Raw genomic sequence first — 24,951 nt, 5'->3', positions numbered from 1 at the left:
TGGTTTAACTTGAGGGTCGCCATGCCTCAGGTGAAGGAGGAGGTTGAGAAGAAGAGTCCTTCATGGGAAACTCAGTTAGTGTAGGAATTGAACCTATGTTGTTGGCATTCTCCTGTATTGCAAACCTGCCAACTGAGATAAACGAACTCTCCCCTCCCCTGTCATTAAGATATGGCAATCAATTTGTGCAGATCCAGCTCTGACAGACCTGAATAAGATAAACAATCAGGGGAATTATTTCATAGAAACTGAAAAGACTGCAGATGCAGTAAATCAGAGACAAAAATAGTAGTCGCTAGAAAAGTCGAGCAGATCTGCCAGCATCAGTGGTGAAATAGCAAAGTTAATGTTTTGGATCGAGTGACCTTCAGAACCTTCCTGTGAGGAGGAGTCTCAACCCAAAATGTTAACTCTGATTTCTGCCCACAGATGCTGCCAGATCTGCCGAGCTTTGCCAGTTACTTCTATTTTTGTCTTTGAGGCAAATTATTTCTGTTGGTGTCACTGGAACATAGGAACCTACTATCTTAAATAGAAGTGAGGAGCTAGATTCAAAGAGAATTCCTCTACCCTTCCTTGATATACTGTCATAGGGCCTTTTACAAACACCTGAGAGAGCTCAGGATCTAGAAAGCAAATCTTCATAAAGCTTTGTTTTGGCATCAACTGAAATATTATATTTCATTCTAAGCATGACATGTTAAGAAGGATGTGAGGGCATTTGAGTTAGAGTACAAAAGTATAACCGGAATGGTTTGATGGGTGTGGTGAGTGGTGATATACTTCAGGTAAAATGCATAGACGACTAAAGGAGAAACTCAACAGTGCACATACCTCCCTCATCTGTGTTAGCTCACAATATCACAAAGATAATCTTCAAATACAGAGTCATAGAATTGTACAGCACGGAAACAGATCCTTCAGTTCAACTCATCCGTGTCAACCAGATAGCCTAAGTAAATTTCGTCCCATTTGCCAACATTTGGCCTATATCCTACCAAACCATTCCTATTCAAGTATCCATCCAGATGCCTTTTAACTGTTGTAATTGTGCCAACTTCCATCACTTCCTCTGGCAGTTCATTCCATGCATGCACCACTGCCAGTGTGAAAAAGTTACCCCTTAGGTCCCTTTTAAATCTTTCCCCTCTCACCTTAAACTTATGCTTTCTAGTTTTGGACTCCCCCACCCCAGGGAAAAGACCTTGTCTATTTAACTACCCATGTCCCTCATGATTTTATAAACCTCATAAGGTCACCCACCTCATAAGGTAACCCCTCAGCCTCTGATGAAAATAGCTCCAGCCGACTTAGCCTCTCCATTTCACTCAAACCCTCCAGCCGTGGCAACAACCTTGCAAATCTTTTCTGAACCCTTTCAAATTTAGCAACATCTTTCCTCGAGTAATGGAGAAACATTGAACTGTGAAAATTCACTGTATACAGATAATTTCATTGTTCATTGTATTGACGATATTAGTACTCAATGCTTGACTTCATTGGAAGGCTAACCTCTTGAGTATAATTCAGTGATATCACAGCAGCATTGTCACATTTCCCACCTTCCTGAGTCTGGCAGTATCACACCAAAAGTTGTACAATTAGTTGGGAGGTGGGGGCCCTTTAAATAAACCTGTGTGTTGCGCACTCACTCTGAGCTGTATTGAGAAATTAAATGAATCAGTGAAGTTGGAGTCCAAAGTGAAATAATTGACTTTAAGTAGATTTCACTGACTGGAAATGCTAGACCAATGGGTATATGAGTGCAGATGGTTCCAATGAGATAAGTAAACTCTCTGCGTAATGGAAATGTGAAGGCTTTTGGGAACAATTGCTTAGAAAAATGTAGATGTAGATTATGTTCACAATTTTAGTTGAAGTAGCGAAAGGGGAAATCTTTTCCAGGTCTGGTTCCAATGTTATTGCACGGCGCGATAAGTACAAGTTTTACTGAGTGCCAGCAGATATGGATCCCATTCTTAGAAAAACAAAACACTGCAGATACTGGTGATCCGAAATAAAGCAGAAATAGCTGGACATATTCGGAAAGTCAGGCAGCATCTGTTGAGAGAGGAACAGATGTTGAAATTTGTCCAGCTCCCTTTGTTGTAGAAAGCCTTTTAAATACTGAGGGGTTTTGTCAACACAGTACCCCCTAGGGGGCTAATTTCTCAGCAATGGTCTTGGAAGTATGGCAGCTGTCTACTAATCTAAAACAGGCAGCTTCTATAAATAACTGTATTTCTTTTATTCATTTCATGGGAAGTGGATATCGCAGGTTGAACCAGCAATTATTGCCAATCCCAAATTCCATCTTCTCAAGGACAATAATACTGTAATGAGCGATAATTGCCAGAAATGTCCGATTAAATAAAGAATAATTACTCATGGTCAGCTCTATACAGGCCAGCGTTCATTGCTTCGACAACAGCAAAGAGTTAACCTCATCACTGTGGTTCTGAAATCACATGAGTGCCAATTTTCCTTTCCAAAAAGATATTGGTGAACCAGATAGGTTTTTAAAACAATGGGCAACTTTAGGTTAGCTCTTCTTTCCAGAATTATTATTACTTTTGTTTTAGATTGAATTTGAATTTCACCAACAGCCTTGGTGATATTTGAACTGATCTCAGCAGGTTATTAGTTGCGGGCTGTGGGTTCCCGGTTAATGCTACAACCACTGTATCATTGCTTCTCAAAAATTCTATGTATGAATAAGAAGAAAAAATTCTAAGTTCAAAACTCGTGAGAAAAGATACTTATGCACCTACCTGAGTAAATCACCTGCCTTTCATCATGTCTTAGATAAGGACTTATTCTGTCAAAAGAATGAATACCGAAGTGTCCCATGTGACAGTGGTGCTGATTTGCTGATTATTCAGCCGTGAAGGGTGATGGAGTGCTCACCCATCTTGCACTCTTCCTCAACTCATTTTCACTCCTATTAATCCATGAGCGAACAATAGAGGAGGAACTATTTTTTCAATCACAGGTACAAAGATTTCCTCAAAACTTCACTCAATGCTCTTTAAATTCATCAGAAGTAAAATAACAATAAGTGAAATGGTGGCAGGGCATTTTTATAAGTGGATACCCTTTTATAAGGTTTTAGAAACTAACAAACCTGCAGTATTATGGGTAACAGTAGCAGGTAATAGGTCATCAATATCAGTTCTTTTCTGAATACAGTCTTACAGGCCCGGTTATGTACTAAAAGGTTGGCCTTTGTTTATCTGGTTATATTTTACAGTGCAGTCGACCTCAGCAATAAACACTCGTTAAAACATAACTTTGTCAGTGTACTTCCAGGATTCTCTTGTAAAGGTACAAGTCCTGATGAAAAACAGACAAAAAGGTATCCTTTCTTGCAGTTGTTCGATCCTTGTAGAAAGGAAAGCCACTAGGCACCAAATAATAGTGCTGGGTCTATAAAGTTCTATCCAATTAGTACTGCTCCCCGCAGCCCTGCAATTTTATTTTTCTATTCCCCTTTATAGCTATCCATCCAATACCATTCTGTAAGTTAACATTGAATCTGCTTCCATCACCCTTTTAAACAGCATGTTACAGATTACAAAAACTTGCCACATAAAAAATAATTCTTGTCAACCTCTCCCCAGATTTCTTTAGGCAATCATTTGAAACAGCCTGGTCTGATGTGAAAAGGAAAATCATTGCCTCGGGTAGAAAACTGTCTTGCTCCGGGATCTGAGCCTTAATGTAGCCTTGGACTTCAGTTGCAGTCTGGAACAAATGTCAGCCACGGTTCTGCACGGTTATTGTCGTACGTCAGCTAAATGTTAGAGGTTTCCTTCTATATTTGGAGAGCAGTAAGTTCCCTTGAAATCATCTAAGTCTAGTCCGTCAAACCGCCCAATCAAATTTTTAAAAAATACCTAGTACTCCAGCTCTTTGCAGTTGTGGACAGCAATGCCAAACAATGATTGTGTTCAGCATTTTCTACATCCAAAGGGCTTAACTGAGGATCATATTAATCTAACTCAGAACAGGAGCAGTGGGATCCAGTGGGGCAATGATTTTAGATCCTGTGATCACTTTCCACTGAACTTGCAACTGATCCCATCAATATCCTGGCATCAGATTGACATTGTGTTATGGAATTTAAAAGGTTATTCAGAGGATTACCAGGATCGGTACTGAAAAACTGTTTCCCCAGGCTGCAGAGTTTAAAATATGGTATTAAAGCCCCAGAATAAGAGGTCAGCCATTTCGTGTCACGCTCAACACTAATTCTTCTCTTCAAGGGCTGTGAATCCTTATCATTCTCTATCCCAGACATCTATAGATGCTGAGCAACTGATTATATTCAAAATGGTAATATAATTTTGGGCACTTAGGCAGTCAAAGGATACGGAGATAGTGTCAGATGTGGAATCAATATTCAGATCCACCATTGCTCTTGTTGAATGGTAGAGCAGGTATGAAAAGCCAAATGTCCTCCTTCATCATCTATTTCTGTTGTTCTTATAATGATCATTCTTACCAGAGTTCCACAACTGACATGATGTTGTATGAGCTAATAATGATTCATGAAACTATTGGATGTTTGCTGCATTAGGTTTTAAAATGGCAAGATCTACTGGGGCTCCAGTTCAGGAGTGGAAGGGTAGTTGGCTGCCAGCCTTAATTTATTCAGGAGTTGAAACTTAACCTGCTCAAAAATCTTTGACTAAAATACTCTTTGCAGTCCTCTCCCAGAAGCAGAGCCACATAAACTACTATAGATAGATTGCAGTGTCAAATAAAATGTTTCATTATTAAAGATGCAATGCATCAGAGAGATTAAAATGTTGTGGCACACAAAGTTGAGCTGACCAGTAAAAACACTGTTCGATCATCAGAACATAATACAGACTGGGAAGCCTTTCAGCTCCCAACAGCTCTTGGATGAAAATCTTACAGACATAAATTTCATGTTAACTCTATCTTAATGGACAAATTCACTTTCCCCTCAGAACAACGTAAGAAGTAGGAGCCGGAAAAGACAATATGGCGTTCGAATCTGCTCTATCTTTCAGTAAGATCACAACTGATATTTGATGTTAACACTTTCCCTATATCTACTGGTTCCCTTACAGTATATTAAAAAATCTCAGTGTAGAATCTTATAGGGGTCGAAGTGACATGAGCGAAATTTGTGGAAAATCAGACAAAACATCTGGTGAGACCTATTGACGTCAGGGTAACATGTTCCACCTTTATGCAATTTGTCGAGTGGCATAGTGAGTTTCCCGCTAGGCAGCGGAAAGTTACATGTTAAGGGGGAATTATAGATTGTTAAATGCTTTATTAATGCGACAAACTGTCTCCTTAATTTTAAACTTCTTAACTTGCTGAGTTGCAATTGCAAGATTCCACCAACATCTGTTGGTCTTGCAAAGTGTCCAAGTTATGCTCCTCTTCTGAAGTGCAGTGGACACATTTCCATTTATTCATTCACGGGATGAGGGTGTCACTGGCTAGGCCAGCAATGATTACCCATTCCCATTTACCCAGAGGACAGTTAAGAGTTAACCAGATTGCAGTGAGTCTGGAGTAACATGTAGGCCAGACTAGGTAAGGACGGCAGAGATAATAGGAACTGCAGATGCTGGAGCCTGAGATAACAAGGTGTGGAGCTCGATGAACACAGCAGACCAAGCAGCATCTAAGGAGCAGGAAGGCTGACATTTCAGGCTGAGACCCTTCATCAGAAATGGGAGAGGGGAAGAGGGTTGTGAAATAAACAGGGAGAGACGGGGAGGTGGACCGAAGATGGCTAGGGGAAAATATAGGTGGAAAGGAGATAGACCGGTCAAAGAGGCGGGGATGGAGCCAGTAAAGGTGAGTTACGTGGGGGAGTAGGGAGGGGATAGGTCAGCCCAGAGAGGACAGACAGGTCAAGGGAGCAGGATGAGGTTAGTAGGGAGGAGATAGGGGTGCAGCTTGAGGTGGGAGGAGGTGATAGGTGAGAGGAAGAACAGGTTAGGGAGGCGGGAACGATCTGGTCTGGTTTTGGGATGTGGTAGGGGGAGGGGAGATTTTGAAGCTTCTGAAGTCCACATTGATACCATTGGGCTGCAGGGTTCCCAAGCGGAATATGAGTTGCTGTTCCTCCAACCTTCGGGTGGCACCGCTGTGGTACTGCAGGAGGCCCAGAATAGACATGTCGTCTGAGGAATGGGAGGGGGAGTTGAAATGGTTCGCGACTGGGAGGTGCAGCTTGGATTTCATAAGCTTCAAAATCTCCCCACCCTCTACCGCATCCCAAAACCAACCCAGCTCGGCCCCGCCTCCCTAACCTGTTCTTCCTCTCACCTATCCCCTCCTCCCACCTCAAGACACATCTCCATTTCCTATCTATTAGCCTCATCCTACCCCCTTGACCAGTCCATCCTCCCTGCACTGACCTATCTCCTTCCTACTTCCCCACCTACACACCTTTACAGGCTCCATCCCTGCTTCTTTAACTTGCCTGTCTCCACCTACCTTCTCCGCTATCCATCTTCGATCCACCTCCTCCACTCTCCCTATTTATTTCAGAACCCTCTTCCCCTCCCCCATATCTGATGAAGGGTCCAGGCCTGAAATGTCAGTTTTCCTGCTCCTAAGATGCTGTTTGGCCTGCTGTGTTCATCCAGCTCCACACCTTGTTAACTTGTTAAGAATGGTAGTTTCCTCCCCTAAAGGACGTTAGTGGACTAGGTAGGCTTTTCCAACAATCGACAATGGATTCATGGTCATCATTAGGTATTTTATTGATTTCAAAATCCATCATCCCCCATGGCAGGATTCGAGCCCAGATACCTAGAACATTACCTGGGAATATGGATTAACAATTCAGTGCTAATACCACAAGACCACTGCCGTCCCATAAACATTAAATACAGTTTAAGTGAATACCATATCAAAAAAATGTTAATTTACTAGAAATGACTTGTGGACACAAATTAAGCCATTACAGTTTCACACTGTTTTCTTTTAGAGTAATTTTCAATGATTTCATATCAATTAATCACAGAAGAAGTCATAGATACCTTTATTAATCATGGTTATCTGTGCTGATAAATTATTGGTTGTAAAAATAGCAGCACATGTTCTTGTTCTTAAAAAGAAATCAAGGAATTCCTTTTCGTATAAAGACAAAAAAAAAGATTGCATCCTATTATGCTGCCTGAATTCATGGGAGATTTTGCCTTTGTAATTATGTGACTGAATTTTGGGGAAATGTGTGGCATGATCTAACCTGTCTACATTCCAACAGAAACTACACCCAATTATCTTCTTTGAAATTGTTATTTGGTAGTGCAGAACTTGAGTATTGCTGAAGATGAAGAAAGATACATTTTGTTGAAACGTTTCATCTTTTGCTGCTCAGGACATTTCGCAAGAGTACCAATAAAGGGGAAATCCAACATTTATAGTGAATGAGAGGACTGATTGGCTGGTGGACCCTAAGACTTTACTAAAGCTAATTCAGAGGTGTTCTGCAAAACGGTCCCCAAGCCTCCGCTTGGTTTCCCCAATTTAGAGGAAGCCACGCCGGGTGCAATGCTTACAATATACCACATTGGCAGATGTACAGGTGAACATCTGCTTGATATGGAAGGTCTTCTTGGGGCCTGGGATGGGGGTGAGGGAGGGGGTGTGGGGGCAAGTGTAGCACTTCCTGCAGTTGAGGAACACTTCCGCTCGGTCGCAACAAACAACTGCACCTCCCAGTCGCAAACCATTTTAACTCCCCCTCCCATTCTTTAGATGACATGTCCATCGTGGGCCTCCTGCAGTGCCACAATGATGCCACCCGAAGGTTGCAGGAACAGCAACTCATATTCCGCTTGGGAACCCTGCAGCCCAATGATATCAATGTGGACTTCACAAGCTTCAAAACCTCCCCTCCCCCCACTGCATCCCAAAACCAGCCCAGCCTCTCTCTGCTTCCCTAACTTGTTCTTCCTCTCACCCATCCCTTCCTCCCACCTCAAGCCGCACCTCCATTTCCTACCTACCACCTCATCCCGCCTCCTTGACCTGTCCTTCTTCCCTGGACTGACCTATCCCCTCCCTACCTCCACACCTATACTCTCCTCTTTACCCCTACCTATCTTGTTTTCTCTCCATCTTCGGTCCACCTCCCCCTCTCTCCCTATTTATTCCACAACTCTCTCCCCATCCCCCTCTCTGATGACAGGTCTAGGCCCAAAACGTCAGCTTTTGTGCTCCTGAGATGCTGCTTGGCCTGCTGTGTTCATCTAGCTCCACACTTTGTTATCTTGGATTCTCCAGCATTTGCAGTTCCCATTATCACAGGAGCAACATTGATGGTTTTTGCCACTAAAAAGATAGTACCACCAAGCCAAAAAGGCTCCCTGACTGTCACACAAATGAAAAACACGTTTAAGCTGTATTTCCCAAAGCTTTTTAGAATTCATAGAATTATCATAGAATTCTCCAGAGTGTGGGAACGGGCCATTCAAACCAACAAGTTTGCACTCATCCTCCAAACAGTATTCCATCCAAACCCATCCCCCTATGCTATCCCTGTAACCCTGCATTTCCTGTGGCTAATGCACCTAACCATCACATCTCTGAAAACAATGGGCAATTTCGCATGGCTAATCCACCTAACTTGCACATCTTTGGTCTGTGGGAGGAAACCTGAGCACTCGGCCGAAACCCACGCAGGTACAGGGAGAACATGCAAACTCCACACATACAGTTGCCAAAAGTTAGTTTTGAGCTTGGTTCCCAGGTGCTGTAAGGCTAATCACTGAACCACTGTGCTGCCCCTTTTGGACTGAATCATCCCACTTCAAATGTTTGCAACAAACTGGGTGTTGAGCACATCCAGCAAACCATGCCCACAACACAATGTCCAACATTGGATGTGATTATGGAATTTGGTGGCATTTTCTGGATAATCCTGAGTATATGAAGAATTCCACAGGGAACCAGATTAAGTTTATCAGTTGGGCTCACAGTGTCGTGCACTTTATGTACAGAAAGCTACATATATTAGTACACAGGATGTTATGATTTGCATACAGAAAGAACATACGCATGTTGCATCTGTTTCTTACAACTCAACAAATGAAATAACAATTCATCACTCTATTATTTCTCGACATAATGCCATGACTAATCAGAATCAATCTGGTTGGTATGAACTCTAAGCAAAGCCTGGTTGTTAACTGTCAATCCTTACCTGCTGCTTTTTCCACGAAATACCACTACTGATTCGATTCCACTTGTCAATTCATCAACATTCTCCTCTCATGCAGTATACATTTTTTTTCCCATGTTAGTGTTCTTGTGAAATGTCCTGATTGGTGCAGGATGATATAGTTCGGACAAAATGTGTCTTTTTGCAGCAGTAATCTTTTCTATAGGTCCTGCATTTTACTGAAATGAAACCACTGATATGCTGACTAAATATTACCGAGCATGTAAACCGCTTAAGCTCTGAAAGCTAGAGACAATGTTTTGAAATCAATGCTTTTCCCTTGGAAAGAAAAGAAATATCTGACCTGAGTTGCAGTGTGGTGGTTGAGAATCTATACTTAAATTGATTGTCTATACCCTTGGAATGAAGGAAGATTTCTTAATCCTTTTAATGAAATCATACTTTTAATCACTTAATATGTTGAGGACTTGCTTATAGAAATCTTGATTTTATAGAAAGGTTACATTTGTAGACAGTATTCTTAGCACCAGTGAACTTGTAGGAATCTAACCATTTACAATCTTGCAATACGTTGATTTTCAGAATTTTTATCTTTGTTACATAACATGATCCCCCCCCCCGCAATCTCCAAGACTTCCGCCAGCTCTACAAACTTCAGACGTATCTGCTCACCTCCAATTCTGACCTTTAGCACATCCCTCACTTCCAGTGTTTCATCATTGATGCTCTCGCTTTTTAGCTTCCTTCATCGTAAGCTCTACGACTCCTTCCTTAATTGTTTGTAACTCTCTACCTCTCTCTTCTCCATCATTATACTCCTTAAATGCACCACATCTAAGCAAGCTTTTGACTCTGTTGTGATATTTCCTTTATTGACAGTGTTATATTTCTTCAATAATATGTTACCAAATCAGATTATAATTGATGTGTTCTGTCAATAAATTGTGGGCTTGCTCATTTGGACAAATGGATGAGTGAGTGTGGTATTGAATGATGCAAATCAGAAAAGGTCCTCTTTGATCCTTGGTGCGTGCTGAATTAATGATCTCTCTCTCGGCAAAAGTAAAAATTTTCTACAACTTGATGAACTTGGGAAGGAGAAGTCTTCCCAATTTTGATAGCTTTAAATTGAGGGGTGAAAGATATAGGACAGATGTCAGAGGTATTTTCTTTACTCAGAGAGTAGTAAGGGAATGGAATACTTTGCCTGCAATGGTAGTAGATTCGCCAACTTTAGGTACATTTAAGTCGTCATTGGATAAGCATATGGACGTACATGGAATAGTGTAGGTTAGATGGGCTTCAGATCGGTATGACAGATCGGCACAACATCGAGGGCTGAAAGCCCTGTACTGTTATAATGTTCTATGTTCTATGATCACTAAGCAGCAGCTCTCTAATATTGATCAACATGGTAGAACATGTGGAGAGGAGTTCAGATTGGTCACTGGAATGTCTGCATGGTGCTTAAGTTACTCGATTAATGATAAAATCATGGAACCCCTACAAGGTGGAAGCAAGTCATTTAGCCCATAAAGTCCACACCATCCCTCCAAAGAGCATCCCACCCAGACCCACTGCCCAGCCCGATCCCTATGACACTGCATTTACCATGGCTTATTCACCCAACCCCCACATTGCTGGACACTATGGGCAATTTAGCATGGCCAATCCACCTAACCTGCACATCTTTGGACTGTGGGAGGAAACTTGACAACCCAGAGGAAATCCACACAGACGTGGGGAGAATGCGCAAACTCTACACAGGCAGTCGCCCAAGGGTGGAATCGAACCCGAGTTTCTGGTGCTCTGAGCTAGCAGTGCTCACCACTGAGCCACTATACCAATGATCATAGCACATAAGAATAAATCCCAACATCATAGCTGGGGGCCTTAATCAAATAAATAAATACGGATTCAAAACTAAACTGCTGGTAATGGTAACCATGTAAATACCAGAATGTTGTTAAAATATAACTGGCTTAAGTATATTCTTTCAGGAGGGAAATCTGCCCTCTGTACTTGGTCTGTCCCATTGGGGACTCCAGATCCAGAGCAATATGTTGGATTCTGAACTGACCTGGGATGCTACATATTTGTAGCAAACCATGAGGATGAATAACCTTTACGTCACAACGGTAAATGTTACCTTGTCCTCAACTGACAATGAAAGTGAATCACCAGCAGGTTGTCAAGATCAGTTCGAGGCTAGTAATAATGCTGGCCTTGCCTGCATGTCCTGTGAGTGGATAGATTTTATAAAATATTTGGCAATCATCGCAAAATCTTTTAACAGCCACAATTTACTCCCTTCCTCATATCATAATGCACATTAACCAAGATACTGTACAACAATGCCTCAGTGTGACCATCAATCAGATCAGTTCAGCTACTGTCATTCTGAGGCAATTATTTGGCAAAGACTTGACATTGTACAAAATTTTACAGGTGACTTGACCCTGACTGAGAGGGGTATATCAGTTTCACTGGGAGTTGAGTAACAATTGTTTTCAGGTTATCTGAAAGGAAACTGATGTCACTGTACATTTGTAAATATTTAAAAAGAAATGGGAGACACATTTTCTCATGAAGAAAGTTGCTGTGATCTAGAATGCATTGCCTGAAAGGGCAATGCCAGCAGATTCAGCAGGAACTGTCATGAGGGAATTGGATAAGTAGTTGCAAAGGGAAAAATTAAATTGCAGGGGCTCCAGGGTTAGAATGTTGCATGTGGGGCTAATTGGATAGTTCTTTTGAAGAGTTGGTTCAGTCCTAATCGGCCAAATGGTCTCATTCTTTGAATCAAAGTGCTGTTTAAAGATGCGAAATGGTAAAGGTTATGTTATAGAAGCAAGGAAGTAAACTAATGACTCTCTCTTATTATGTTTCTAGAGCATTCTCATGAATGAGCAAGCCATGAGCGCGACTGACAGATTAAAGGCATCTCTGTTGTTTATACTCAGTGTCCTGTAGACACACCAAAAGCACCCAGCAAGAAAGCCTGATTCGTTACATGACAACCTTAATGACTTTGAACCACAAAAGACCACAGTCATAAGGAACATTTACTGAGGATTTTTTCAGTTTCTCGTCACGTGCGCCCCATTTGACTTCCCACTACTGCCACTATCCCATTCCAATCCTTTGGAAACTGCCTTGGAAAGCAACGGGATAATGGCCGAGAGATTGGGGACAATACTGATGGATTTCTGGACTCGCTTGATAATGGCATGGATTAGCGTGCTTCCCTTAGTGCAGCCAATCTCAACGGACCCTCCGCAGAGTTTGCAGGACAGAAGTATCTTGGCATTGAATGAGCTGAATGGTGACCCTAGCGCTTTCAACCGTGCCAAGAGAGGCTGGGTCTGGAATCAAATGTTCGTGCTGGAAGAGTTTTCTGGTCCCGAGCCTATCCTCGTTGGCCGGGTAGGTTTGTAAAATTATTTTTGTGCAAGTGTGTGCCATAAATCGTGATGAAGCGATGCTTCTTATTTGATAGATTGCTTTCTCCCTGGCCCTTTAGTTTCAAAAACGTTTTGGTGTGTATGTTGCCGAAAGTTGTGAGCAGAGCATCTGGGGCCTTCATAATCCCTGGGACTAAATGCCTACCTCCATAACCAATGAAAATGAATAGGTTTGTGAAGGGAATAGCAAAAGAATGGAATGTGGAGTGGATAGTAGGTCAGCACAGCATTGTGGGCTGAAGGACCTGTACTGTGCTATGTTCTATGTCTGGCAGTATTTGTGAAGCGAGAAACAGAGTTAATTTTGGAGTTTGGTGTGACTCTTCTTCAGAGAAGTTCAGAGAATCGTTACAATCCATTGAGCTCAACAAGTCCACACCACCTCTGCAAAGAGCATCCCACCCAGACCCATTTTCCCTATCCCTGATTTCTCATGTCTAACCCACCAAACCTAAAGATCCTTGCGCACTATGGACAATTTAGCATGGCCAATCTACCTACCCTACACATTTTTGGATGGGGGAGAAAACCAGAGCATCCAGAGGAAACCAATGCAGTCACAGAGAGAATGTGTAAACTCCACGCAGACAGTGGAATGGAACCCGGGCCCCTAGCACAGTGAGGCAGAAGTGCTAACCACTGAGCCACCGTGCTGTCCAGTAAAGCGTTCTAAAGGGTCTTTGAAGAAGTCACAACAGACAGAGGACATGAACTCTGTTTATGTCTGCACAGATGCTGCAGACCTGCTGCGTTTCTCCAGTACTCTTTCTGTTTGTTTAAGTTCTTGACAATTAGAAGGTTAAGGATGCATACCATTGGGTCAAAAAACAGGCTGGCAAAAATCAACAGCAAGGTCTACATCTTGCAATAAATGAATAACCTTGTTTTCTGTTGTATGAGGTGGGTTACACATTTGTTTGCTCCAGAAGCATGAATGAAATCACTTGTAAATTTTGGTTCAATATCTTGCTGAATTTAATAACAACTGCTAAACATAAAAATAAATGTCCTTTTTTTCATTTGTGGGCAATAGAACTGTTGTAACTAACTGAGCTGCCTTTAAGTCCATATTTGGAGAGGGTTAGTTCTGCGTGTAGTATTACCACATCCCAATGACTACAACATCACGAAGAAGTAGAACCATTGCATCCAATGTTCAGATTACAGCACTTACCACCTCAAAGTATATTCCCATACTTGTGAAATAAATTATGCTTGTTTTGCAGTTTAGGTTTTTTTTCCCTGGGAAGTCATAGATTTGTATGTTGTGGCAGAAAGCAGGACTTGACAGGTGTCACTAATTTCAAACAAAGTCCTAAACACTCAGTTTACAGGTGTAATGTTCAGTGTCCATTGGATTATTTAACTGAGACAGAAGCATCAGTCAGTATAGCTTAACAATGAAGTAACCAACCAATGGATGAAAGTAGTAAACAAGAACAGAAAGTGCTGAACAAATTCAACTTACACAATACTGAATAGTTTGGATAGAATGAATGTTGGGAAGATGTTTGGCAGGAGAGATTAAGACTCAATGGCACAGCTTTAGGGTAAAGGGAAGGCCCTTTAGAACATAGATGAGGGGAAACTTCTTCAGCCAGAGAGTGGCTAAACTATGGAATTCATTGCCATAGAAAGCTATGGAGGCCAGGTCATTGATATATTTAAGACAGAGATAGGTAGGTTCTTAATTGTCAAGGGAATCAAAGCTTACAGGGAGGAAGCAGGACAGTGGAGTTGAGAAAGTTATCAGCCATGACTGATTGGTGGAGCAGACTCGATGGGCCAAGTGACCTAATTTCTGCTCCGATGTCTTACGGGCCTATGGGTCTAGCATCATCACTGGAGTCAGAAAGAGTTAACATTTCAAGTCTGATATGACTCTTCTTTAGAATTTTGGATCATATTGGATTCAAAATGTTATTTAACTCTTTGTGCTGAATTTTTACAGCACTTTCTTTTCAAATTTCAAGCAGCTGCAGGATTTTTATTTTAATTAGGTGATTGTACATCAATAGTGAAACATCTTTAACCAGACATTGTGAGAAAAATAGAACATTCTACTACTAGAATTTATCGAAGTAAATGATGCAATTGCATTAAGGGGAAGTGATAAGCAGGCAGTAAAGGATAGAAAATATTGCTGACAAGATTGGGTGTCGAGGTGTAAGAGCAAACTCAGAGACAGCATAGATGTTAACCTAGACCACTTGGGCCGAATGGCCTGTTTCTTTGTGAGAGATTTGAAACACCAGGATGAAATGATGGAGAGTGGAGTGATAGAACAAGAAAATAACATCCCAGTATTTTCCATCTGTTTCAGGAAAGAAGAAAACTTAATTGAAGATATAGAAGAAATATTTTGCTTTGCTGTATGGCTAATGTGGAACGAAAGTGTTTAAGGAGGGTAGAATAAGCTCTGAGAGATATTTTGCTCCCAGTAATATGCAACTTGGCAGAGTTATCACACACTCGGTGATATATGTTGCACTGCAGGAGGGAACAAAAAGTGTGCTGTGATTCTGAAACGTCTGGATCAAGATCTATCTCCACAGCTACCTGACGAATTACAGTGGACTTGAGAAAGCCAGCCCACATTCTAGACTTCCACATCAGGAAGTATCCCTGTGTTTTATGAACACAGGCGAAAAACTTTAAAAATCAACAATTTGTAGGTTATTTGAGTCAACAACGAAAATCAATTACACAGTAGGGGTGCTGATAGCAATAAATAAGACAAATAGCAATAAAATTAGAAACTGGTCCTTCAGCCTGATTTAGGTGTTGGAGACATTTGGAGAAAATTCTCCACGTGCACAGATTTAGACTGAATCTATATCACAGGAGCAGACCATTTCCCCCAGCCAGTCTATGCCTGAGTTCAGGCTCCACTCAGCTGGCTTCATCTCATCTCAACGAGTGGTAATGTTCCCTTCTATCTTATGCATTTATTGAACTTCTTTTGTTTGCCTTAACTATTCCTTGTGGGATAAAATTCCACCTTCCCAGCACTGTCCAGGTGAAGATGTTCCTCATGAATCCTCTTGTTGATTTCTCAGTGACCATCTTATATTGATGCATTCTGTTTTTGATCTTCTGACTGTCAGCTGGAAATTTAGCACATGGACAACCATGAAGCTGGCATTCAGTAGTTCAATGGCATTGGGCTTTTATAAATATTTAGTGAAATTAAGACAAAAGCTACAAAAACAATGGAACCGACCTGCAAATGCATATTTTGGTTGAGAAGTAGTTTGTCTCTGTCGCTCTTTCTCCACACAGCCAGCCACTTCACCCCAGCTTGTTGAAGATACCCTTCCTCCATGGAGGATCTGTCTAGTTTTTGACACAGTGTCCACTCACCATCACCACTTCAGGCCACACAATTATTATTCTTGTCACTTGCAAACAGAATTGTTACCTGTCACCTCACCGAATAGAAAGGCACATTGTAAGATTGTAAGTCTGCAGGAAAGTAGATATAAGTACCTCTTCTGCAGAAATTACACCAACAAGAATATCTCTAGTGCAAGGAAGGAATAGCACTGCTGGAGCTCAATGACTCCAGCCTCAAGAAAGAAAAGGAGATATTTCTCATCTAGCCAGGTCTTCATGGGCTTATCAGTCTTGTGCTCTCCACGTTTAATCTCACCACTTCAGCGACTGTGATGCTTCCTTTCTGCTATTTCTTGTGACAAGACAGTCCAGTATCAATAGCTGCAGTCGGTTTCTGAGTGAAGGATGCATTGCATTTTCGGGTCAGCAAAAGTTCAATTTCACAAAATGTATTCAATAACTGTGACAAAGGAAACAACAGCAGCAGGGAGTAGTAGTGTCAAAACAAAATAGAACTTTTTATGTTTGACGATTTCTTTCATTTGTGTCTGGAGTGATATTTTCCGCAACACAATTAGGTCTCTCCAAGAGATTAGTCAGATAGGATTGTTGAATGAGGTGATGCTATATAGACTGATCTTCCTTTTCTGTGCACAGAATTCAGCTGTATGACGTGAAGGCTCTCTGTAGTTATCCAAATGTCACGTTGAGCGGTCCGTAGTAAACCAAGATGCAAACTAAACTGTGTTGAACCCAGCTTTTCTCTGTAATTTTCACAGAGATTCAGTTTTGAAGTGACATTTTTTTTGACAAGTGCATCTAAAGTAGCAATCTCAGATAAGTTTCGATTCTCTGGTCTTTCAAAGCTAGCTTGGTAAGTTTCATAGTGCCAATGATTTACAGATCTCTTTTTTTCATTTGAATCTGATAAATTACTTAACACAAGATTAAAACAATCCTTCATCGCTTCTTTTCTGGAGAATTTCAGAAAAAGATTTCTTTGGGGATTTTACTTTTCACAAGTAATATTTTGATTATTTACAGAACAATGATTTAAAAATTGTCATTAGAGATTCACAATAACACTTCACCCATTTATTATTCTTCTAGACTCCAATTCAGCCTGATACAACCTTCTTTATGTATTCTCAGTAGTCTAGATCGTAGTGTTAGTCATGAGATAACTGATAGTATACTTGACTTTGAGTTATATGTTCAAACTTGACTTCAGGGATTTTGAGTGCAATGTCTGAGTTGACAATTCCTGTGCAATACTGATGGGTAGAGGTGCCATTTTTTAGGTGAGACGTGAAACTGAGATGCGAGCAGATGAAAAGCACTCCATAACATTGTTTTAAAGAGGTAGAAAATCTGCCCATTGCCCTAGTCAATATTAATTGCTCAACTAATAAGGCTGAAACTGCTAATCTGGTCATTATCACACTGCTAGCTGCAGGATTGTGTTGAGGTCTTTGCCCTGGATGGAGTGGGGGGTGGCGTGTGGTGTGGGGGTGGGGATGTGTTCAAAACTAGGCAACATATTTTTCAGGTGAGAGGAGAAAGATTTAAAAGGGTCCCAAGGGACAACATTTTCATACACAGGGTGATTCGTATGTGGAATGAACAGCTACAGGAAGTGACGAGATATAAGGTACAGTTACAACATTTCAAGGACATTTTGGACAGGAATATGAATAGGAAAGGTTGAAAGGGATTTGGGGAAAATGCAGGCAAATCGGACTGGTTTAGTTTTGGAAACTTGGTCGGCATGGATGAGTTGGACTGAAGTGTCTGTTTCCATGAGAATGTCTCTATTGCTCTATGATCGTCACATTTTCTAAATTACAACAGTGGTTTCTAAAATATACAATGTATACAGTACACATGTAGAAATCATTAATACGTGGAAGCGCTTTCTGTGTATATTGAGGGAATGAAAGTTATGATAGAAATGCAGTCTTTATTTTTCCATTTTTATATTCTATCCGAGCATCTCCTATTTCAAAGCTCCATATTTCCCAAACTATTTCCTTGTACCCAGCGCTTACTGACTTCAGAAATCATGGGTCTTAAGAAATGGGAGAATGCCTTGGCCATTTTGCCCATTAAATCTGCTTCACCATTCAGACACAAGTAACCTCTAAAGAACAATAGAAAAGCAGCAGGAAAGGAAAAGAGAAACTTGAAAAAAATCAGAATCACTTAAATAAACATAGTAAGGAAACGGGTAGGACGAAAGGCTGAGAAGTCGGCTCGGCTTGATAGCCTGGCTCTTATGTTCCCAAAGCAGAGATAGTGGGTGCAATTATTGTAGCTTTCCAATATACATTATACAAAATCAAAATCCAATATACAAAATCAAACTATTAGATTTTGTAACAGTCCCAGTGGATTGGAAAGCAACACATTTAATACCATTATTCAAGACAGCAAAGAATCTAAGTAGAAAACTTTGCCCTAGTTAGCTCAACATCTGTTCTTGGCAAAATTCTATAACACACTATTAAGGAGGTGGAAATAGGACATTTTGAGTCAACACAGCTATGCTGACATGGAAGCACATTGGCTAGACTTATTAGAGTTCTTTGACGATGTAACAAATAGCTCAGATAAGGAGGAAACAGTAGATATAGTGTTTTTGGATTTCCAAACGGCGCTTGCTAATGTAGCACATAAAAGTTCCTGCACGAGATGAGAGCTTATTATTTTTGGGAGCAATGTGTCAGAATGGATAGAGGATTGGACAGCCAACAGAAAATAGAGTTTTGGGTTAATTAGGTCATTAGAAGGTGTAACTAGTTACAAACTATTGCGATTGGCATTGAACTTCCTCTAATTAGAATCTATATTAATGATTTAAATGAAGAGACTGATGTTGATTATACAAAGGTAGAAAAGAAGACAAATTGAGAGGAGAATATACATTGACCGTAAAAGTCTGAAATGAGTTGACAAACATTTTAATACGGAGCTTAATGTGGAAAATTGTGGGATTGTCCAATTACACAGACAAAATAGAAAAGCCAAATATTATTTAAATGGAGAGAGAGACACACACACATTTTTACTTCTCTTTTTATACATGAGATGTTTTCACTGCTTTTATACTTCTTGCTAGTTTTCTCACAACTTAATTTCTTTCCATTTCTTTTAGTTTTTCTATTTTGTAGGTTTCTGAACTGTTCCCAATCTTATCCCTTTGCTAAACTTTACATAGTTATACATTATTTATTTCAAGTTGATAACATTCTTAAATTCCTTCTTTCACCAACAGATTATGAGTGGTCTTGACAGTCTTTACATTATTATCACGGTAATTGCATTTATTGAGCACCATGAAATCTCTCCTTAAGTGTATACTCCGGTTTCTCTGCCTTCTCACCTTTTAGTTAATTTTCACACTGAACTTGAGGCAACTTTGACTTCACACCCATATATTTGCCCTTATTTAAGATTATGCCACTTTGCTCAGAATAAGATTGCTTATCCCCAAAATGAATATGAAATTACATCATATTAGGATCGCTCTTACATAGAGGACCCTTTATTGTATGGTAATTGATTAATCCTGCCTCATTATATATTACCAGATCCAAAATGACCTGATCTCTGCTTGGCTTCTTGAATGTATTGTTCTAAGATGCTGTCACAAATATTTTCCACAAAGATTGCGTTGCCAGTTTGGCAGGGTCAATCTATATGATGCTTAAAATCTCTTGTAATTATTGCAGTATCTTTCTTATAAACCCATTATTTCTTGTTTTTTACTATGTTCAACACGTGGGTCGTACTTGGTGGGAGGAATCTATAAACCACTTCATCAAATAATTTTGTTCATATTGAACCAATTTTATATATTGAAATCTTGAACCAAGATCATTACTCATGACTATACCAGACTTAAATTTTAGTGGCAGTGTCATCCTGCTTCTTCTCCCTTTTGTCCTGTCCTTCCAAAATGTCAAATGACTTTAAGCATCCCAACCATGTCACTTTGCAACCATGTCTCTGTAATGACTATCCTATGATACTCATTTACATCTATACTTACTACCTATTTATCCACTTGTTATGAATGCTGCCTGGATTTGGACAAAGACTCTCAGATTCTTTCTTCTTTTTTCACACTCTATCCTTACTCTCTAGCGCCGCTTTATGTTTGTACTTATGCACCTTTCTGCCTCACTGGTTCTCCTAACTACTCCATTGCCAGTACTGTTCCCTTGCCTTTTCTCCTTAACTTCCTCCAAAACTGCTGTCACGTGACCGCTCTCTCATAATTTATTTTAAAGCCCTAACTCTGTGATTCACCGGTACACTGGTCCCAGCATGGTTCAGTTAAGGGCTGTCCTAATGACACAACTCCCTCTTTTTCCTATACTTGGACCAATGCCTTACGAATGAGAAAAAAAATTCCTTATGTACTGATCTTTGAGCTGGTTCAAGTCTCTCATCTTATTTACACTATGCGCATTTGCTGTGACACATATATGTAATGATTTTTGAAAAAAAAGAGTTGTCCTTTTTAATTTATTTCCTAGTAGTTCGTAAACCGACAGCAGAGTCTTGGTTATACTCCAGCCTATGTGGTTGTCTTGTACCTGTATCTATCATGATAGTTAGGCCCTTCCTTCCCCACTCCAACTTTCCCTTCCATTCTACCCCTAGGGAAAGACACATAAAATGGATTTTTAAAAAAATATTACAGAATGATAGCATCGCTAGCTAGGCCAGCATTTAATGTCCATCCCTAATTGTCAAAAGGACAGTCATGAGTCAACCACATTGCTGTGGGTCTGGAGTCACATGTAGTCCTGACCAGGTAAGGACGTCAGTTTCTTTCCCTGAAGGACATTGGTGAACCAGATGGCCTTCCCACAATCTGATTCATAGTCATAATTAGACTCTTAATTCCAGATATTTATTGAATTCAAATTCAACCAGCTGCTGTGGCAGGAACCCAGCTCCCCAGAAAATTAGTTGGGCCTTTGGATTAATAGTCTACCAATAATATCGTTTAGGACATTACCTCCCCTCCCCTCCGTACAGGTCTAACTCATATTGTATTCCACAAAATGGAGCTTCAGAATGACTGGGACCTTCATTTCCAAGTATCATTGTTCTTTTTTTCCCCATCTGGGCACGTAGTAACTTTGCCAACAGCCAGGTAACACGAGCTTTATACTCATGCTCTAAATTGCAGAGGGTAGCATTCAACTCCCCATGTGTATTGTCCTATACGAAGATTACGTTCCTTCTTGCTCACCACTTGAAAGGTCCCAGACATGACATTGGCATATGCAATTTGCTCAAATTCCTGCTGTCGTTGTTCACGATCTGCAAGAAGTAGAAAACTGTTGGAAAGGTTCAAGAATTAGTTTCAAGGTATATATTTTTACCCTTTATTGCATGCTTTGATAATCAAATAGGAATGAGAAATGGGAATCCGTAACTTTGGTTTGTGGAATTGCTGGGAAAAAGAAAGCTTGCCGAAAAGTATCACTTGGAGACATCAAAGGCTAGATGAAAGACTAATTAATGATGGTAGAATGAAAGAAATGTATGATTGCATGTGAATTGAGCTAGATTTGAAGAATATGATTTGGATTCAGAAGACAAGCGCAAGACAAAACAGGGCAAGGTCATGGATCATAAATGAACATTCTGATAAGTTGCTCGATGACGATGCCACTGATTGACGTTGCTTGAAACTGAAAGTTTAGCTTTGTATCAGCGCCACCGTCCTGCAATCTCTTGGATTCTGCTCATCTTATTCTTTTTCTGAAGTGATAACCAGGTCAGTTTTAGTTGGAGGCACCAGTGTGATTGCTTGGAAACTTGGAAGCTCCTTTAAGTTCTTTGGCAACCACTTTTACGTCAATTAAAATATAATTTGCTTCCCTTGAAGCTGGCAAAAGAAGAACAAAAATGTTTCCAGCCAAATATCCTTTCCTCCATTGAAAATTCATATGCAGGGAAAGTAAGTGGAATTTCACCCTGTAAAAGTTGATCACTCATTAGTTTCATTTGAAAAGAATGAGAGGCAGAATGACCGGTACCTTAGTTTCCAAGTATCATTGTTCTTTTTTACCCCTCTGGGTGAATAATAACCTTGTCAACAGCCTGGTAACACAAGGTAACACAAGAATATTTGGAGATATGCATAATTTTAACCATATCCTGCTTTCCGTTGCTTACATGTAGACCTGTTATTTTTCTGTCTGTGCTCAATTGCTGAAGCATAAGAAAGGGAACAAGTGAAACTGCAGAGCCTCATTCTTCTAGATAATGAATTGTTGTTGGAGAGTTTTCAAATTTAACTTCTTAATTCAATTTTTCTTTTCTGTCACTTTTTTTTTGCTCCAAAGCTAATTTATTTCTTCTTTATTTTGTTTCTCTCTGTGCCTGCTTCAACTCTGTCACTGTTTTCTATCATTTTTCCTTTAAGTCTTACTTAATCCTTTAATCTTATTAATGAAGAAGGTAATTTTTGTTCTTATCATCTGCTAAGGTCCAAAATGTACCTTTCAATATTGTTGCATCATTATTAATTGGTGCTTTTAGCAAGTTATAGAGCAAATCCTTTCAAGGTAAGTGTAGCTGAACCCATCTAACTGGGCATGTGTGACATATATTTCAACAAATCTGGTCTATTACTGAGGTTTGCATTGGGTGTTTGAAGAAGCGCAGAAAAGGCTTCAATAGAATGTATTTCACAATAGCTCTGAATTATTTTGGAGAAACCTCCAGTTTGATTTAGGAGCCTAAGGCTGAGGAAATTAACACTGACTCAGAAATGGGAGTGAAATGGTTAAGTTCGCATAGGATATAGTGGCAGGAGCATGTCATTCACACCTTGGAGCCCATTTTGCTGTTCGTGACTTGATCTTGTACTGAAACATCGCCTTCCTGTACTTTTGTTTAGTTCCTTGGCATTGTCAATGCGTAGAAATCTATTGATGTCACTTGTGAATATTCCAGCAATATACCACCCTTTCACTGAAGGAATTCATCCTCATTTCAATCTTCAATGGCCCGCCACTTATTCTGAGGCTATGTCCCTGGCTGTAGACCATGTCCCTCACTTTCCCTACCCCGAGCCAATCACCTCTAACACACTCAGCTCTATCACCTGAAGCTGAGACAGATGATTTCTTGATCAGGAGGGAAACCAAGGGTTAGAGAGAAAGGGCAGGAAAGTGGATATGAGGACTGTTGGATCAGTCATGATCTTATTGAATGGTGATTGCCTACAGCCTACCGTCCTGAAGAAGGGTTCTGACCAGAAATGTGGAATTTCCTGCTCCTTGGGTGCTATCTGTCCTGCTGTGCGTTTCTAGCTCCATATTTTTTGATTCGAGTCTACTCTTGCCCTCATTCTTACTGGCGTGAGGTCTAGCGTACGGCCTTTGATACATCAGCATGGCTGAAAAGAAACATAGAAAGTGGATAGGAAGTGACACAGTTGTTCAAATCTTGTAAATGAAAGGATGAAAGGCGCTATATTAGCGTCATAGAGTTATAAAGTCATACAATATGGAAACTGTCCCTTCAGCCCAATTCATCCATGCCACACAGATTTCCTAAATTGAACGAGTTCCATTTAGCTTTGTTTGGCCCATATCCCTCTAAGTGTTTCCGAGCCATGTACCTGTCCAAATGTGTCTTTTAAATGATGTAATTGTGCCAGCCTCCATCATTTCTTCTGGCAGTTCATTCCATACATCATCGTCGGTCTGAAATTTGTCCCTCAGGTCCACTTTAAATCCATCACCTCTTGCTTGAGACCCATGGCCTCCAGTTTTGGACTTCCCTACCCTGGGGAAAAGACTTTTGTCTATTCACCTTATTTGTGCCCCTCATGATTTTATAAACCTTGATAAGATCATCTCTCAACCTCCTATGCTGCAGAGAAAAAAGACCCTAGCCAGCCTCGGCTTACAACACAAACTTTCCAGCCTCGATAACATCCTTGTAAATATTTTTTGCATCCTTTCCAGTTTATTAATATCCTTGCTACAGCAGCGCGACCAGAGTGTGTATGCAGTACACCAAATGTGGCCTTACTAATGTCTTGTACAGCTGTAACATGAGTTTCCTTTCAGGGAATATGTTTTAAAGAGGTTGGAGTACAATTAAATGCTGCTTTACCAGTGAGGAAGTAGGGAGGAGGAAGATAGAGTGTTTGGAATACAAGCTACAACAAGGAAGAGTGCTCAGAGGTGCAATGTCAAAGGTGCAATGGTATAAAATATGACAGCCATAAGTGAGGATAGAAGCTGAAGGCTAAAGGTGACAGATGCATCCACTCTTGTCAGTGTGGACAGGTATCCAGGAATGTTTGAGAGAAGTGAGAAAGCTTCCTGTGTGTAACAACATGAAATTCAACTCTTTGTCAGCTTTAGTCTGGAAGATGTTATTGTGGCAAGCAGTTTGAAAAGTGTCAGTGATGAAAGAGAACAGAGTTAACACATACAGTTGAAATAATAAGACATCTGAACGCTAATGACTGCACATCCATTGATGTTGATTCAGCTCACTCCCACTCAACTTCCATTCTGCCAGTTCTGAAGTTGCATTCACTGCCTAAGCAGAGATAGTCCAACAGTGGGGGAGAAAAGAAACAGCACACAGAGAGGAAATCAATGACAATAGGGCACTATTTTTATTTAATAAAATGTGCATTGGGACACCACTCTTTTCTGAAATGCTCTGCGATCATACTCACTTCACACTGACAGGAATGAAGTTCTCCTCAACCCAACCACAACTTGTCCTCGTTTTTCAATGACCGCAACTCACCCCTCTCAGTGGTCGAAAACACCCTTGACCATGTCTCTCACATTTCCAGCAACTCGTCCCGCACACCCTGTCCCCGCAATAACAAACAAAACAGAATCTCCCTCATCTTCACGTATCACCCCACCAACCTCCAGATCCAACACATCATCCCCTGTCACTTCTGTC

At 40.6% G+C, this 24,951-nt stretch overlaps 1 protein-coding gene across 6 annotated transcripts in view; it reads left to right on the top strand.

The window, feature by feature from the left end:
- Positions 1-24,951, top strand: part of LOC125460015 (cadherin-8) — a 266,186-nt gene that overhangs the window by 10,541 nt on the left and 230,694 nt on the right. For 4 of the 6 annotated variants that reach the window (XM_048547044.2, XM_048547045.1, XM_059651774.1 and 1 more), the window contains one exon: positions 12,077-12,610. In XM_048547044.2, the coding sequence (XP_048403001.1) occupies positions 12,359-12,610 (252 nt within the window). In that variant the 5' untranslated portion in view covers positions 12,077-12,358. Of the gene's footprint in view, positions 1-3,620; positions 3,831-4,380; positions 4,440-12,076; positions 12,611-24,951 lie in introns of those variants that run through there. The other 2 variants (XM_048547047.1, XM_048547048.2) reach the window with 2 other exon arrangements.

This window comes from Stegostoma tigrinum, chromosome 16 (assembly GCF_030684315.1).
Source record: "Stegostoma tigrinum isolate sSteTig4 chromosome 16, sSteTig4.hap1, whole genome shotgun sequence".
In the NCBI taxonomy this organism is placed as follows: Eukaryota; Metazoa; Chordata; class Chondrichthyes; order Orectolobiformes; family Stegostomatidae; genus Stegostoma; species Stegostoma tigrinum.
This window is presented reverse-complemented; position numbering and strand designations above follow the sequence as displayed.